The sequence below is a fragment of the Lucilia sericata genome, unplaced genomic scaffold (genome assembly GCF_015586225.1).
Source record: "Lucilia sericata isolate MDLA Ls3-8-SP2 unplaced genomic scaffold, ASM1558622v1 Contig000682F_arrow, whole genome shotgun sequence".
Classification (NCBI taxonomy): domain Eukaryota; kingdom Metazoa; phylum Arthropoda; class Insecta; order Diptera; family Calliphoridae; genus Lucilia; species Lucilia sericata.
In genome coordinates, this window is record NW_023994686.1 from 126,060 (window position 1) to 144,918 (window position 18,859).

The 18,859-nt window shown below is 32.7% G+C and overlaps 1 protein-coding gene across 4 annotated transcripts; it reads right to left on the reverse strand.

Moving 5' to 3' along the window:
• Positions 1-7,498: 7,498 nt before the first annotated feature.
• Positions 7,499-10,497, reverse strand: LOC119607279 (JNK-interacting protein 1). Of its 4 annotated transcripts, none has more exons than XM_037961141.1 (5): positions 10,089-10,497; positions 9,445-9,824; positions 8,517-9,274; positions 8,270-8,457; positions 7,499-8,197 (listed from the first exon to the last, which is right to left on the reverse strand). In XM_037961141.1, the coding sequence occupies exons 1-5, from the start codon at positions 10,202-10,204 to the stop codon at positions 8,125-8,127; spliced, it is 1,515 nt and encodes a 504-aa protein (XP_037817069.1). In that variant the 5' UTR covers positions 10,205-10,497; the 3' UTR covers positions 7,499-8,124. The 4 variants fall into 4 exon arrangements, with proteins under 4 accessions (XP_037817069.1, XP_037817071.1, XP_037817070.1 ...); XM_037961143.1 differs by having other exon boundaries at positions 8,517-9,253; positions 10,089-10,496; XM_037961142.1 differs by having other exon boundaries at positions 8,270-8,454; positions 10,089-10,494.
• Between the last annotated feature and the right edge of the window lie 8,362 nt (positions 10,498-18,859).

Sequence of the window (18,859 nt, forward strand, 5' to 3'; positions counted from 1 at the left end):
GTTTGTTAAAGTATTTATTTTTTCGTATACATATTGGTTCGATGTGGTGGTGGAGGAGCTGTTGCTCTTATTCGTTTTTGTTTTTATTGTTTATTTTCTCTACTTTATTATTGTCACCGATTGTCACAGTAATGATCGTGATACACACAACCCCCATCCAAAAACCCCATGAATATGGGCCTAAAGTAGAAATTTCTTCTTCGTTTAGTACGAACCTTTGAAAAATAGTACTTACGTTAACGATCATGTATTCTCAGTGAGTATTTGTATTAACTTCTGTGTATTTGGTACTTTTACGTACGACAGTGTATGTGTTGAACAAATATTTAATTGAATTGGCAGTAAGAAAATATTGGCTAATTAAAAGCATAATTAAATGATACAGATCCCATAGACAATCATCATCTTAATATAAGTTTATGCACGTGTTGGTGTGATAAATAAGGAACAAATAAGATCTTTAAATAGAGTGCGACTGTTGTGACTAAAATGACTTGTTTATTTGCATGATGCAGTTCCGTTTGAAGTTATTTTTCAAAAAAAGATTCTTAATTCCTCATAATCTGAATATGATCCTGCGTATTATTATGCTTGTAAACCGATTTCTCAATAACCTTCATCTAGAGGACAATTTACGTCAATCTACAGCTTCCAAATAGTTAACATTAGCCATTTTATTTTATCTTTAGAGATTAGAGACCTGACTGACACAGAACTAGCCCCATTACTGGTTCTCAGATGATACTCTCCTCTTTTGTAAAAGTCACGTGAATCAATTGTCACAAATTTCCCACAGGGATGTTAGAACATAGTCCATTCTTTTTAAAAATAACTTTTATCTAAATTGCAAAATAAATAAAAAAGAATTTTAGAAAATTTATTATGAAACAGGAATTTAGTCAGAAGATTGTTTACAAATACTAAAAAATAATAAAATTTTTATGGTTATACTAAAAAGCTTTAAGAGATATATTATTTCAAAAACCGACGTATGTTTAATACTTAAAATTTCGACTGCTAGTCGAGGTCATACCTATTCAGAATGGTGTTGAATATAGGCTTGATATAATTATTGCAAATTTATGTGGAAAGTGTGAGCTGTGTTTCCTGAACTGTGCTAATATTTAAAACAAGTTTCTGTCGGTATTTTGACTACAACTATGAGTGCTATGTGACATGTCTCACGTTCTCGATATACCGACGAAAATATATTAGTTCTAAACGAATGTGTGCGACTTATTTCGGAATTATATATTGAGCTCTGGACAAACTTTTGTTTTATCAAAATGGTTCATAATTTTGAACAGTTAATCAAATAACTGATCTTCAATGCATTAGTCAATTTGTTTCGATTATACGGAATATTGAATAATGGAGTATGAATACTTTAAATCCCGTCTCCTAATGCCGATTCTGAGAAATTATTTGAGATTTTTGTTAACACAATTTTAACATTTCTATAAGCAAATTAAAAGTCCTTTGGCAGAAAATAGTGCCGAAAAAGTTGGATCGTTTAAATCATTAGGTAATACGAACCTTGATCGTCAAAACGAAGCCATATGCTTCTCAGAAACGATTAATTCTTAAAGTCTATTACCACTAGTATGTATTTATCGAAAAAACGTCAGGTTCCTGGGTCCTTTTATGATAATTTTCAGATGTTCTAGGGAGAATTTATGCTACATTAAGTTTTATCTGATCGTTCCAGAGTCTAAGATTTGTTTACAAGGACTTGTGACTCCACTGAAAGAAATTGGGAGCACTACTTCCATAACATTGATATTTTGCTGCTCACAAATAGAATTAACGGTATCAGCCCTACGCACTCTCTAAGGTGCAATGATGCACCTTTTTCATTCACTAGGTAGACTAGAGACGGTCTAACACGCGACCCTGAATCCTCCTATGAAGAACTCAGGTGGCAATTTTTGTACATGACTGAGCCGGTCCATGTACAAGCACTTTGCTGAAGAACTCGAGCTATCTAATCTCATGCCATTTGTAGCCCCGTTGCGGAATGACAGGCAGCATGGAATCAATCCCAGTGCACCGAGAACTTCCCTGAAGTAAAAGGTCTACTAAATCAGTACTAGTCTCCTGTCGGGCAGAGGAGTCTTTCCCAATCGTTCACCAATTACATCAGTTCCATTCTCAGGCCATAAAGAACGATATACGGAATGACAGGCAACTACCAAGTGTCAACCTGAAAATTCCCCAACATATACTGGCGCCCTACTACGCGAAGAGTAAGAGATACTCAATGGGTTCAGGAATCCATCATAAGTTGCTCTGTCACATCACCCAGTGACATCTGTTGAGATGGCAACAGCACCGGAGAGAGAATCCAGACATAATTGACATTTGGATATATCAGTCCTTAAAGCAACATTCTCTCACCGCGAATTTGGATATAAGCCACAGCCACTACGTGGATCTCGAAAGAAACTCAACCAATTGAACGGTCAGGACTAGGTCCTGTGGGCAACCGGCCACCCGTAGTGCCAGATTATATGGTACTCTGGTTAGACCCTATGTCAAATCATAACAAGGAAATGTTGACAATATATTTGATCATCACCAGTTTATAGTCCCGGCAGACTACAGGTATTGGTAGCACCTCTATACCCCGGGATTGCAATACATCAAGATGGAGTTTTTCATCAAGCAAACAAGGCCCGGTGGGTCCAAAGCAGTCAATACATTATCTGTTTAGTTTTCTTTTTAACCGTTTACTCTATAGATTACTAGAGGGCAGAAAAGTGTCGACAGTTTCCACTCTCGCTTATAAAAGAGAGACACTAAAGGGACGACTGTCTTCACTCTCGTTAGTGAACGGCGTTTACAAATAATAAATTCGTAATTACCAGGTGGTTGAATAGCGTGTCATTTGCGGATGCATTGACTCTTTGTCGAACTGCTGGACATTTAACGACGGAGGTTAGTGTCTATTTTTATAAGGTCGTGTTGTGTTTGTGTAAATATTAAACATTAAATAACCGATTAATGTTTGTGTCCTGGTACAACGATTGCTCCAAGATGATGATGATTGATCTAAGTTGACCAAATGTCAAAAGTAAAAATTTAATGCCCATGAAATTTACTATAATAATGTTTAAAAATGTCCCTACTATTGAGATAAAATCGGGCCTAAAGAGCATTTTTAGTTAATTTGTAATGCATGCTCCGTACCCCATAATCTTCATCAACTTTGCATCTTTGAGTGATCTTGTTATTGAAATCACAGCGATATCCATTAACCAAAGATGTAAACATGTGCAGATATAACTTTCATTTACTCTATGTATACAAATTTTGTATTTAAAAAGCCACTCACTCACTCAGTCACTTGTATGCGTACGAATAATTTGTATAAATTAATTGAAACACCTTTTAAATTATTTTTATTGTCACGTAATAATTCATTTATCCATACAGGTAACTATTTATAATTGCTATTGATACACTATTGGTATTTGTGTGTGACTTTTCGTTGTTGTTGCTGATTTGTTTGATTTTTTTTTTTGTTGTTTATTATTTGTTTGTTTAATTCGTTGTGTTAATGTGATTGAAAAGAAGAAGAAATACCTAAATTGACAATACAGTTTATTAACCCATTACTTTTGTTATGCGATGCGATATTGTTTTGTATGTTTTTTTTTTTTATAAAGCACGAGTGTGGCGTTTTGTGGGTTAGTGAACTGAAAGGAAACTGCCCTTCAAATAGCCCAAATCTAGCGCAACATTGAATTCATTCATGAGTGAGTGCATATACTAAAGATGGAGAGGGAATGTTGCTGCCAGACTAACATTAACATGTTTAAGTATTTGTTGTTTAAGTTTAGCTAAAACATTTTAAAAACTCCAATTTTTGAAATTGTTTTCAATTGTAAGCCTATTGTTTATAAACATAGTTTTTTTATTCCTGTATAATGTTTAATAATTTATATTATATGTATACTTACCTTGTGTGTTTTTTTTAATTATAATTTTATAATAAAAATATTTTTTCTTAATTAAACAAAGTATAAATATTGTAAAAATGTTCGTGTGTTTAAAATATCTGGATGTTTTTTTTTCTCGTTCTATTTATTTACGTTTAATGACGTTAAACATTTATCTCTGGTATTTTTTTTGTTAATATTTGGTCTACTATTTATTTAAGACTACATACATACAAACATACATATATTTATTTAGACTTCTTAAAAAGTACGCAAATCTTTACTGATAATTTTTCCTTAAACTTGGCGGTAGTTGCTTTGATATTGTTATTTGTATTTATTTAATCTGGATCCGAATAATAGCGGTGTTATTTGTATAGCTCAGTTATTGTTGCATATAATTTGTCTATATTTAGCTATTGTAACACATTCCTTCTTTTTGTTAATTTTTAGCGTATAGTCAACATAATTATATAAATTAGACTACTACCGGTTTATGGTGGTAGTCTAAAAATAGCTAAAGTTATTTAATTAAAGTTGCTTTATCTTTGATTAATAAAAATGTAGAGTTAAAATAAGAATATTATGATATTCATTAAATTGTCAAGAGTTAGGATCTTGTGATTTTTCATCATAAAGATCCTCTTTTAAAGCAAAAGTGGGAGGGATTGCTGGAAATTGCAACGTCATACAAACCATATAAGCAATGAACCTTCTTTAACAGATAACGAAGTGAAAAGGATCAAACCGAAATACAGAGATAGCTATAGGAAGTTTAGCATTAACAGAAGAATATCTTCATTACTTAAGCTACCTTCTGTTTGTTTTAACTTTAAGTTGCCCCCTTAACAGTATGATACCAGTAAGGAGGGATTATTTGGCCTCGAAATATTCATAACGCCATCACCAATTACGGCTTTCGCCTACAATAGCCTCGTCCAAGAACTGCCAATCCGACCTATACCTACGTATAGGAAGCTGGAACTTCCGAACTCCGCTCCTGAGTTTATTGGTCTCCACCAAAATCTTAAATGAATTTTGTTTGGTACTCCACCATGTATCAAAGAAAATTTTAGGTTATCAAATAAAATGCATGTCCACCGAAGAACCTTAACACGGTACAGTTATGCGACGCCACGGACGAAACCAATGTGAGAGTGAAACACAAAACTCTCAAAGGCAGCGATAGAAGGACGACCTGATTACCCTTAAACGATAATGGTAATGACGCGCGAAGGTCTTTATCCACCCAGAGCTTAATTACGAATGTAAGCTACCTTTGATCTGCTGGTCTAAGATATAAGAATGCAAAAGAAGGCGTTGATATTGAAAAAATATAAAACCTCTATTAAAATAATAACAAATTCTTTGGAAGTTTTTCTTTTGCGGGCTACAAATGTATATTGACAACACTGTTGTCAGCCTCACCCATATATGTATGTGCAGATTGGTTTTCCATTTCATCAAGAATTCATGATAAACTTTCTTTGTTGGACCTCTGTTGTTGCCTATTTCATCAACCGATATTTATGATTTATTTTCTTAAAAAGTAACAAATGAAAATGATCCAAGTCATCAAAGTGAGACTAGTCTGTAGAATATACTATGGATTATTCCATTTATCATTCTATAGACTAGTCCATTGAGTATTCTATGGACTGGTCTATTGACTATTCTATAGACTAGTCCATTGACTATTCTACAGACTAGTCCATTGACTATTCTATAAACTAGTCCATTGACTATTCTATAGACTAGTCCATTGACTATTCTATAGACTAGTCCATTGACTATTCTATAGACTACTCCATTGACTAGTCCATAGACTAGTCTATAGACTATTCTATAGACTAGTCCATTGACTATTCTATAGACTAGTCCATTGAGTATTCTATGGACTGGTTTATTGACTATTCTATGGACTAATCCATTGACTATTCTATGGACTGGTTCATTGACTATTCTAGGGACTGGTCCATTGACTATTCTATCGACTAGTCCATTGACTATTCTATGGACTAGTCCATTGACTACTCTTTGGACTAGTCCATTGTCTATTCTATGGACTAGTCCATTGGCTATTTTATGGACTAGTCCATTCTATAGACTAGTCCATTGACTACTCTATGGCCTAGTCCATTCCATAGACTAGTCCATTGGCTATTCTATAGACTAGTTCACTGACTATTCTATAGAATAGACTATGGACTAGTTTATAGACTATTCTATGGACTGGTCTAAGTATAGACTATTCTTTGGTCTAGTCTATTCTATGGTCTAGTCCATTGACTATTTTATGAACTAGTCCATTCTATAGACTAGTCCATTGTCCATTCTACAGACTAGTCCATTGACCACTCTATGGAATAGTCCATTGACTATTCTATAGTCTAGTCTATGGACCACTCAATGATCTAGACTATTCTATGGGCTAGTCCATTGACTATTCTATAGACTAGTCCATTGACCACTCTATGGACTAAACCATTGACTATTCTATAGACTAATTTATAGACTATTCTATGGACTAGTCTATGTATTGACTATTCTTTGTTCTAGTCTATTAATAATGCCAAAAATATTCTATTGACTAGTCGATGATATAGTTTATGGTCAAGTGTATTATCTAGCCTACACTCTAAATAATGATTAGCCTATTGACTGGTTTATATACAATTGAAATCGGTTTGCTATGGATTCGTTTCATATTGCTATCAATTTGGAAAAAAAATATGATTTGGTTACAGCAGAATTGTACAATTTCAAATCGAATTGCCATCCCTGACACATGATAACCGTTTTCTCTTCAACTTTTTAGCTCACACTATCTTGTCTATTAGTAAAGAGACATAAACTTTTTTTAGTTCAAACATGGAACTAAGTGATTGAAAAGCTATAAACAAGATCGTTATGTGTGAATCATTCAATTAAACTAGTTCGTTTAGGAAATACCCAAGTCTAATATATAGACATTTTGCATTATGTATATATAAAATCCTTTATTATTTGAGATGATTTAATCAACTTTATTAAATATTTAACTAAAAATGACTACTACTACAGCATTTTATTTTTATTTTTAATATTCTTTATCTACTCTACTGTCTACCGTTGACATGAATTAGTCATTAAGGCTTTATTAACAAAAAATATACTATTATAACCCAGTAAGAGAGACAGAGATTACGCTCTTTGGTTGGTATTGTTGTTATTTATTTCATTTATCATTTATTACTTTAGATAATATTTACTTCCGATTCTTAAGAATTGTTAAAATAAAAAACTTAGTGGGAAAAAAATAAGTGTTCACATCAGCCGACCGATAATAATTAGTATTATTTTGATTGGACACTTTATCTGAACATTAAATGCGACTCACAGCTACTACAAATAATAAAAAAAAAGTGGATCACAGCAAAAATAATAAATATATTTAATGATTTAACGTAAATTTCCGTTTAAAAGGGGTTGAGTTGGAGTGAAAGTGTTGAATGATTTAATTAAACCAAATTTGCTTTGAAATATTGTAAATCATAACGAGTACATAATGCTCAAAAGATTGTCATAATGAATCTTTATTATCTTTTCTTTTTTTAGTTTCGTTCTTTTTTCTTTTAAATTAATTCAAAATTAATACGAACAATATTTGGATACATTTTCTTAATTGTTGTTATTGTAGTTTGTTGCTATTGTAGTGTATTGTAGTTCAACTAATTGCAAAGTTTTTTAAATTATTTCTGTTTTTGATTTTATGTCACTCGATAATTTGCATTTTTTTCGAAACTGTAAAGAAATTCGCTTATTTTCTTTTGTTTTGTTGTTTTCTTTTAAGATTAAATATGTATGTGTGTATTTTAAGTTAAACTAATAAATAATACTTTAAGACTTTATTTGTTTGTAGTTTATTTGAATAAAAGTTATTAAGTATAGTCGAATGGTTGTTAAGGATATGGAAATCCTTTCTGCCATTTATTTAACTTGTATTTCAAATTTATTCATTTCGACTGTGTATTTTATTTAGAGGCGAAGACAACATTTTTCTTTTTTTTCTTTAAGATTTGAAAGTATTTTTGTTTTTTTTTTGTTTTTGTTCGTACCTATATATTTATTATATACACATATATATGTAGCTATTTATATATATATTCTTATTAGAGACCCTCGATATGGGTTATATGTAAATTTATTCAATATAGATGTCTTCAATGGGATAAGCCGTCTCAATGAATTTTTGATAGAAACGTTGGAATGCACGTCTGTAAGTAATTATTAAATAGAAAATTAAATATTTGTAGTTTAGAGGTTTTTTATAGAGTGAGAAATTTTACCCCACAGCCTCTGCCACAGGTCTAGTTGATTCAGAACCTTTAAAAACATGACATGCAAAACGTTGTACCGTTGGATGTTTGGTTATGAATCCAATGAAACGATGATCCCTTGGATGAAACGCACAAAAAGATACGTTCTTGAGCGAGTAAAAATAATCAATACAAGGTTTCTTATCCTTTTTATTCTGCTAAAAAGAAACGAGTTTTTAAAACTTATTTTATTAAGGAAATTTTCATTTAAACTTACATTCGGTCCGGAACGATCTACCATGCGTAAACCTTGATCAGATATTTCCAAAATGCATACTTGACCTGTGGGCGAATTACCATATTCACCCACAATTTTACGCACCGCTTGACAAACCACCCCAGTGCCTTTATGAGCTAATGTCTCCACCGAACCAAGATAACCCAAGAGATAACGTTCTTTCTTAACCTGCTGCACGGTTGGATCAAACTCATTATAGTCCAAGTCAACGGCATATGCTGATGGAAAAATGCCCTGACGGCCAGTTCTTAAATTAACTCCCTCACACCATAAATCATCGGCCTCCTTTTGTACATACACTGGATCACCAATTTCTATTTCGATCTCATCATGATGACGTGGTATAAATTTGTGCAGACCCCTGTGTGTGGCCTCTAGCATTTCAAGATGGGCAAAAGGCACCCCACCGAAGGGTTGTGGAATGGGAGATTCCGATACAGGAGAAGTAATTTGTGGAGACATGCTCTTGAAATCATTTGGAGAATGAGCAGTACTATGACCACTGTCAACATCGCCCAAGCTTTGTAAACGTTCCGAATCGGGACTAGAGTCCTCGTCTAGAAGGTAACTATGTTTGAGCGTCAAAAAAGATCGTTGATTATGCCGTCCCTGGGGACCAGTCATTCCTCGATTGCGACCAACACCCTGACCATTGGACATCTCATCAGCCAATGAAGACTGTTCAAAGCCATTGCCACCAGCACCAACACCACCACCTAAAAGATGCAGAATGGAAGCTGCAAAAATCGGTGATCAAATGCAATTAAATAAAAATCATAAAACTACTACGGATTACTACAACAACTAGAGGAGTAAAAAGCAAATTAAAAAAATTCATTGACACCGTCAAAGCATATGAAGAGGAAGCAAAAACTTTAAACACTGTTTCCACAAATTTCTCACTCACATTTTTTATTCTTGGGAATTTCGGGCAACTTTCGGCGACGTCTTTGTTGCTGTTGCGTCTGCTGATTATTCAATATGCCAATGGGTAAACTGTGAGTCGAGAGGTTTACTTGATGCGAGCCATTGTGTGTATTGCTGGAGCCTATACCCACCAAACCACCAATAGCATCTTGATGGTTTAATGGATGATGATGGTGTGAATTAAATGAATCATTGGTATCCAAGGAACCATCCGATGACAATGACACCACCTTTAAACCATCGCCAATTTCATCATCTTCCACTTGTCTGTTGTTTTTATTGCAATCGCCATTGTCCTCCTGGTCTGAGGTGTCACTTTTCGAAGAAGGCGAATCCTCCAGTTCATCATTGGGTATTAAACTGGAAATGGCAAAAGCAAAAAAGGAAGTCGTTTGTTAAAACACTCAACTTTAAACTGATTTAATGTTCATTGATTTTTCACACAACAATTCACACACACACAATTTGTATGTACATATACATATGTACATGCTGTTTTTTCACTTCCACTTTTTTTTTTTTTCTTCAAATGTCCTTCTTTTTAGACTTTATATTTTTTAATTTTAATTCAATTAAATTTTTTCCTTTTTTTTTTGTTTAACCAGTTAATTGTTATTAACTTACGAGTAAAATGTATGAGGATTGGGTTTTTTGGCACCACTAACGGTACTATTGGTATATTGTATTGTGTGTGCTTCAAATATTGGACGATGAAATTCCTCGAATTCACTGTCAGCCATTATGAGCTAAAAATGAGTTCTTCCGGAACAGGAAAATATGGCAAACTAATCTCTTTTAATTGCCTTTTAATTGTTTAAATCATTTTTAATTAATTAAACATACACATACACACTGCAAATTAATTTAACTAAAGAAATCACTTGCACTATATTTTTAGTCTTTAATTATGAATATGTTTTATGCGAAAAAAATCAATAATTTCCTTGTACTGTTCACTCGGTGACTTTTTGTACGCAAAAAAGTGGTTCAGCCCTTGCCAAAGTGTGTGTGTCTGTGTTTGTCTCTCTGTTTTTATGTCGTCAATATGTCTTGTGTAGTTTTTTTTTCTTCTTGTTCCTTTTACATACTTTGACAAGAGGGATGATTATTATTGTTTTGTTTACAACTTGGAACCTGTCATCATATGACCTAAACGTTGTATGCGCAAGCGTTACAACTGGAATATTCGTTTTGTGTTCTCTTTTTTATGGGGGGTTATTGGCTTTGTTTAGTAAGCAAATGGAAAAGTTGCATTAATTTTACCGTTAGATATTTAAAGGATATTTCAAAATTATGGTCGTTAAGTTTAGCGTAAAATATTTAAAACACAAAATATATTTTCCTTTTTAAACCAAAACATGATACGTAAAACGTTATACCGTTGGATATTTCATAATGAATTGATTTTCCTAACGATATCTGAAATTTTAATTTTGTAATTTGATGCTATTTATATATAATCTGTATTAATGATATAATTTCATTATATTTACGAAAGTTTTGAGATAAATGAAACAATTTTCATTATTGCAATGACAACGATAATCGAGAAATAAACGCAAGTTGGGTAAAAAGTTCTTGAGACTGGCTCTACAGTGGACAAATTAATGTCGAAGTGCTTTACGTGAACACCTGCCGTGTTGGACTATCTCACGGTGGAATTTTTCAACCACTGAGCTTTTGTAACGTCTCACCACCGCCCCATTGTGCTTCTTACACGCAGGTGGCAATTTACGTATATGGAAATTCCAGTCCAGTATACGTGAACTTTGCTCAAGTACTTGGGCTACCTAATCACTGACCATTGCTGCCCCGTTGCTTAACTCTCGAGATGAAAAACATCACTTCCATTTACAACCATGCAAATGTGTGATCACCTAGTGACGTAACCGGTAGACCGAAGTACGTATCCATCAAATATGCCGAGACTTTGTTCTTACTCACAGGTAAATCAGGTATGAACAGAGTTTACTCTGAACATACCTGTACAAGGAAGGAAAATTCAATAGTATCAATTGTATAAGATACCTTACATCCATCACCATACAATCCAGCACACTTCTCATTTGTCAGGCACACTCATAAGAGAACAACATACGACAGACTCACTCTAGGTATACGAGCGGGCAAGTACCGTGTAACCCAACATTCATCCTGTATCGATTTTTCGACTTTTTTAATTTAATTAAAAGTCGACTTTTAGTATTTTATAAATAGTCGACTTTTTTCGACTTTTTTGACTTTTCGACTTTCGACTTTTCCCGACTTTTTTTCGACCTTTACCGACTTTTTTCAACTTTTTCCGACTTATCGATTATTCGATGTTATTCCACTTTTTGACTATTTTCGACTTTTTTCCACTTTTTTAAAATTGTCGACTATTTTTGATTTTTTCTACTATTTTCGAGTTTTCGACTTTTTCCAACATTTTTCGACTTTTCGACTTTGTTCGCCTTTTTTCCACTTATCGACTTTTCGACTTTTACTTACAAAGTCGACTTTTCGACTTTTTTCATAGACGATAGTCGAGTTATCGACTTTTTTGGAACAAAATAGTCGGCTTCGACTTTTCGATTTTTTGCGACAAAAAGTCGATTGTTCGATTATTCGAAAGTCGATTTATAGAACCCTACTCCTCTGTGGGTTAGCTGTTGTCAATCGGCAACAGCACCGAACATATCCCGAAATATAGATTTCACCATGCATCAGTCTTTTAACCGCAACTTACTCTTTCCGCAAAATTGGGTTTAAACCACAGCCACTACGTGGATCCCGAAGGAACCTCAACCAACTGACCAGATAGGACAAGTCCTGCGTGCAACTGGCAACTGGTTAGACACCATGTCAAATCATACCAAGGACTAGCCGAGGAGTGAAGTTACATCACCAGTTTGTAGTCCCGGCAGACTAGAGGTACTGGTAGCACCTCTTTACCCCCAGGTTGCAAGACACCAAGATGAGAGTCTTTCATCAAGGAAACATGCCCAGGGAGTAGCTCTACAGTGGACAATATTTTTAGTTTCAATTGTCGTACGATGCGTGTACTATCAAGAATGTGGTCACATCACATCAAAAGTGTGGAACTGTTAGAATCGCCTTGGGCTGAAATGGATGCTCTAAACAGGCAGACAAAATTTGAAAAAGAATCTCAGATTTTCTCCATCATATCTGGGATTTGAGGTATCGTGTCCTGAATTTAGAAAAAACTCAAATTTTTGCCCATTTTATAAATAAAGTTATCTTGGCGTTGTTATAACGACGTTTTTTTAAACTTCAGGATCCGATATCTCAAATCTGGCATCAGATGGAGAAATTCTGAGGCCATATTCGGAATCGGTGCAGCTCAACCCTTTAGAAAAGTATAACTTGGATTCAGGGTTTTGATTTCTTTCAAATTCGGAATCAGCACAGCTCAACCCTTTAGAAAAGTATAACTTGGAACCAGGGTTTTGAGTTCTTTCAAATTTTATCTTCGATTTCCACAGAGTGAGGAAAAGCTTATCAAATAATCCATCTTTTGTACATCATTATTCGTGTTATCGATAGACCGTAAACAATTGCATTGTTTTGGACCATTTGTGTGAGACGTCTTTATCGACCGATATTATGTGACCGAATCAGAAACGATTCACACCCTAAAGTTTAATATCGTCCAAAACATTCGAGAGAAGAAGATTAGACAGATTTGCTACATATATGAAAGCAAATGGATTTACACGCCTTTTTGATTTCAAATTCAGAAAATGCTTTGTGTTAACAGACTCTTTAGAAGAGATCAAATTAATGTTGATTGTTATATTTAAAACAAATTGATTTATTACGATTTCAATGAAAGCTTAGTGAGATTTTTTTTAATTAAACATTACTTTAAACTCATGTGTATACGTTTAATAATACCCTGCAGTTTGAAAGGTGACAACAATAAACATTATCCACAGCTTCTCGAAATAACTTTATCGAGCATAATTTCTTAGTTTAAGGCGTTCAAGTAGGTTGTTGCTTAAATAATGGGGAGTTTCATGGGCTTCCTGTTTCCTATATTAGTTCCAACAACTGCTGGGTTTAAACACATCAATATACATTTGTATGTCTGTTTTTTTTATTAGAAATACATACAACTGCTGTATGTTGGCAACAGTTGGTTTTAATAAATTGAATTACTAACAAAAATTATTGCTGGTAATTGACTTGATTGTATACGCTGCTCACTAATTGTACGACATTCAAATCTAAACTTTAAGATTTGTGAGGATACACGACGAGCATGTCAAAGTCAAAGATGTTAAATGTTTTATAAATAAATAAATAATAAAAAAAACAATTTTAATTGCTTTATAAAAATTCATTATTCTTTAGAATTAATAAAAAAATCAAATGTTTCGATTTATAAGCCTTAAGGTTTCGAGTGCTAGGAATCGATATTATAAGTCATTCCATTAACTTTTTACTTCATTTAAATACTACTACTGGTAAAGTTAAATCATTGTTAATTAACAATAGTTGTTTGCTAATTTGTGGCTATTGTAGGTGCTGTTGTTGTTGTATTACAAACTAATTTTATCTATTCTACTAAAAACCCTTATTCAATTAATTTAATACCCGTATAGTTTTTCATTCATTGTTTGGTAAGACACAAAAGAAAAACAATCTTAAGAATGGCAAACTTTAATATTGTTATTCATTCGCATAGACAAACATACAGATACTAGTAGTAAAGTTACCAGTGTTGACACACTTTTGTAATTTGCATCCCTTATTTGAAGGAAATAATTTCTGAAATCGGGGATTAAAATCATATTGTATATGTATGTGTAGTTTTCAAAGGAAGAACTTGAAATTTGTTTGGTGAAAGTAAGGTTATTTGGGTAGCTAACGACTTAGCAAGAGCACTCGAAAGTCATTTGGTCCATAGTGTTTACCCTTTCATATTTCTTCGTAATTTGTTCGAACAAATTTGTTTATAGCCTTGATACCAGAGAGAATCATCCGGTACTTCTAACAATTTTGTGTAGATTTGTTAGTGACTCATTCTTTAAACATTCCAAATCATAAAAAGAGTCTCTTTTAGAGCAGTCACTAAAAAGGAATTGTAATTATTCTTCTTCTCATACGATCTGACATACGTAGCTTCAATCATCCCCAGTAAGTAGGTCTATAAGAGCTCAAGAGAGTCAAGTTCCCTAGTCGTTATAATAGGGCCATGTGTTTTGGATATTATGCGAATGATAATAGTGGACCACTTGAGTTCTGATTCTTCTTTCGCCTATTTGTCGATCGCGTTCGATATTATAGTCAGAGGAATATGAATATTCTTCTAGGTAACAGTTTCATCCAAAAAGGATCCGTTTATTGCGCTTCTTCTCATACAATTTGACATATATAGGTCTATTGATCCCCAGTAAATATGCCTATAAGAACCCCTAGCGAATTTTTATCAAGGGCCAAGAGAGTCAAGTTCCCATGCCGTTATAACAGGGTCATGTGTTTTGAATATTATGCAAATGGTAATAGTGGACCACTTGAGTTCTGATTCTTCTTTCGCCTATTTGTCAATCGCGTTCGAAATTACAGTCAGAGGTAAATGGATATTCCTTTCGAGGACAGTTTCGTCCAAAGACGATTCGTTTATTGTTCTTCTTCTTATACGATCTGGCGCCAAGAGATTCAAGTTCCCTTGTCATTATAACAGGGCCTTGTGTTTTGGATATTATGGTAGTAGTGGACTACTTGCATACTGATTCTTCTTTCGCCTATTTGTCGATCGTGTACGATATTATAGTTATTCGTTCAAAGATGATCCGTTAATTGTGGGTTCGTTGGTAATTTCATTTCTCCGAATGAATGGTACTCAATTCAACAGAGTTGGTTCAGGGAGTGAATGCAATAAGGGATACACATTAACCTTATTACGAGGCTCGAGTCAAGAGCAGATGTTATTAGTCGATGTCTTGAGATTTTATCTAATGGAGACCAAACTCATCGAAATAAAATCTCCGAAGGACAGTGTTTGCAACAGAGTTTTCTCTTGTTATTATTCAGATTCGAGGTTACTTATCAAAGCTATATAAGGTTGGTCTGCTAGACTCCGGCTTTTATAAAAATAGTTATTGACTAAATTTAAGGAAATTACTGAAAATGAAAATTTTGTTAAAATGATTTTTAGTGAAAAAAATTTAAAGTGAAATTGCGTTTTTATTAAAAATTTGATTTAATGAGATTTCTAGTAGGAAATCGGATTTTAAGTGGGAAATTAGATTTTTATTAAGAAGTCGGATTTCTAGTAAGAAATGGAATTTATAGGTAAAATAATGGATTTGTAGAAAGAAATCGGTTTTTTGTTGAAAAAACGGATTTGTGTAAGAACTCAGATTCTTGTTGACATATTGGGATTTTAGTAAAAATCAAATTTCTAGTAAGAAATCGGATTTTTTTGAGAGAAAATAGATTTTAAATAAAAAATCGGGTTTTTAATGAGAAAATGTATTATCGGATTTATCGTAAAAATGAGATTTACAGTGAGACATCGGATTTATAATAAGAAACTAGATTTTAAGTCTTAAATTGGATTTTAGTAAAATATCGACTTTCTAGTTAGAAATGGGATTTATCTGAGAAATCAGATTTTAAGTGAAGAATGGATTTCTAGTTAGATATTGGGTTTTTAGTGAAAAAAGTGATTTCTTGTTAGAAAAATTTGGATTTTTACTTTCATTTCGAATGTTCCTTATTTCATATTAAATCGCCTCATCTGGCTAGTATGGTTGCAACTCCCTCTGCACTTGTTGCTTACATACATAGATATATACATAACAGTTTTTTTTTATGTCCTTTTCAAATCTTTTTCTGTATTTGTTTCCATTTTTATTCACTATCATTTCGATGTTAAATCAAATAAATCCTCTTGAGTGCGAACATACTTAAATGGTTTGTTGAACAAATAAACGTTTTACTTTCACATTCAATCACTTAGAAGAAGAAAAAAAAGAATAGAGTGGATGGATGGATGGTAGTAACAGCAGCAAATGGATGAATGAAAAAACTACTACTCAACTAAATGTAATGGTGCTGTGTGACTTCTCAAGAAGGTGGAAAAGTTAAACGGCTGTAGGATTGCCATCATGATATTATAAACTAGAAAACTTTCTGCCATTAAAAACAACACTTAAGAAAATTGACTTTTTTTTATAAATTTGTTTAAAGAAAAGTATGTTTTTATATTTTGCAAAACTAGTTCAATTTTAGTTAAAGGGCGGCAACTCTATACTGCAAATAGTCTAGTCCATTTGAAGTAACTAACTTACTAAAGAACTCCTTTAAAGACTTTGCCACTAAATAAATATACATAACAATTTATGTACATTTTTTTTTCTCTCAACTTAACACTTGACAATGAAATCTTTTTTATTTATAGACAACCTATAAAATGTTTAAATGATTCTATCAATATGTATTTTTTTTTCGAAATTTATGTGTGTTGCTTAAAAAATCTTTAAGATTTAACTTTTCCCATAACAAATATATATATTAAACCAAATCAATTGCTATGTATAACAATAGCCAAATAAATCAGTAATAACGGACTTCTAGTTTGAAATTTGATCTAGTAGATTTAAAGAAAATGTTCAGTTATTGTATATATTAAAGGTCCTTTAAGTTGGAAATAAATAGGGTTCAAAATTTTAATAATTTCAATCTGCACAACAACTTACTATAGTTGAAACGACTACATAGGGTTCTATAGTTGAAACGAAAAGTCGACTTTTCGACTTTTTTCATTTAATTAAAAGTCGACTTTTAGACTTTTTGACTATAAGTATTTTATAAATAGTCGACTTTCCGACTTTTCGACTTTTTTCGACATTTTAGACTTTTCGACTTTTTCCGACTGTTTTCGATTTTTTTACTTTTTCCGACTTTTCGATTGTTTTCGACTATTTTCGACTATTTTTTTACTTTTTCGAGTTTTTCCGACTATTTTAGAGTTTTGACTCTTTTTTTCCACTTTTTTAAAATTTTCGACTATTTTTTACTTTTTTCTACAATTTTCGAGTTTTCGACTTTTTACGACTTTCCGACTTTTTTCGACTTTCTTCGACTTTTTTGGACTTTATTCGACTTTTAGACTTTCAGACTTTTCGACTTTTATTAAACACAGTCGACTTTTAGACTTTTTTCACAGACGAGTCGACTTCGACTTTTCGACTTTTTTGGAACAAAAAGTCTTTTTTCGACAAAAAGTCTAATGTTCGATTATTCGAAAGTCGATTTATAGAACCCTAGTATGTAGCTTCCCAGCTAGCATTTGGAAGATTGTTGGATGATTAATCAGTAAACTGACTCATTTTTGACTCCTTTTGATGACCTGAACGTGATTAATAAGTTGAGCGCTTAAAAAATGATTCGAAAATGATCCCGATATATGATTGAAAACAAACTGATTATTTGAAAAACAATAACAAAATGTATAGCAATCATAAATTGATCATCCTGGTGTTTAAAATATGATGGTTTTAAAAACTTATTTTGTGATCATATTTCGAGCAGTTGGATGATCAGAAATGGTTTCTTATGTAATTGTTTTTGTTTGCAATGGAATAGCAACACTTACACTTAAAAATGACTCAAAAACAATTCAAAAATTAGTCGAAACTGATTAGAAAATGGGCTCAGAAAAGACTCTTTTAGAAGAGTAGACAAACAATTTTGTGTGGCCTAAAATGAGTTCATATGATTCTAATTTCGTTTATAAAATTAAATGTATAAGTATTTCAATTTGTGTGATATTTATAAAGTCAATTTTCTGTTAAGGAAATTTAAATTATATTATGCTTTAATTATAATAATTTTATATGTTTAATGATCTTCTACGGAAGATATTTGGGTGACTAATCACTAAACTAAGTCTAAATAATTCCAATTAATGTTTAAAATCTGATTTATTTGAAAAACACTAACAAAATGTACAGCAATCACAAATGGGTCTTCCAGGTGTTCGAAATATGATTGTTTATAAATTTATTTTGTAGTTACATTTCGATCAGTCGGAAGATCAAAAAGTGTTTTCTGTTGTATTGTATTTCTCTGTAAATTACTCAGAAAAGACTCATAAATGACTATAATATGATTCGAAAATAATTCTAAAACGACCAGTAAGTCGGGACATTAATGACTCAAAAAAGATTAAAAAATGAGTCAGAACTGATCAGAATTGGGGCTCATAAAAGACTAGTTTAGAAGGGTCGCGAGTAGGGTACAATTTTCTTCCGACGAATGTATCATTTATGATCAGAAAATGAGCGCATATATGATCATTTTAATCGTGCAGAAGAGTCATAAATGACTCGAATGTGATAAAAAATTTCAAAAAAAAAAAAAAAAATTGTAAAGCATTGGAA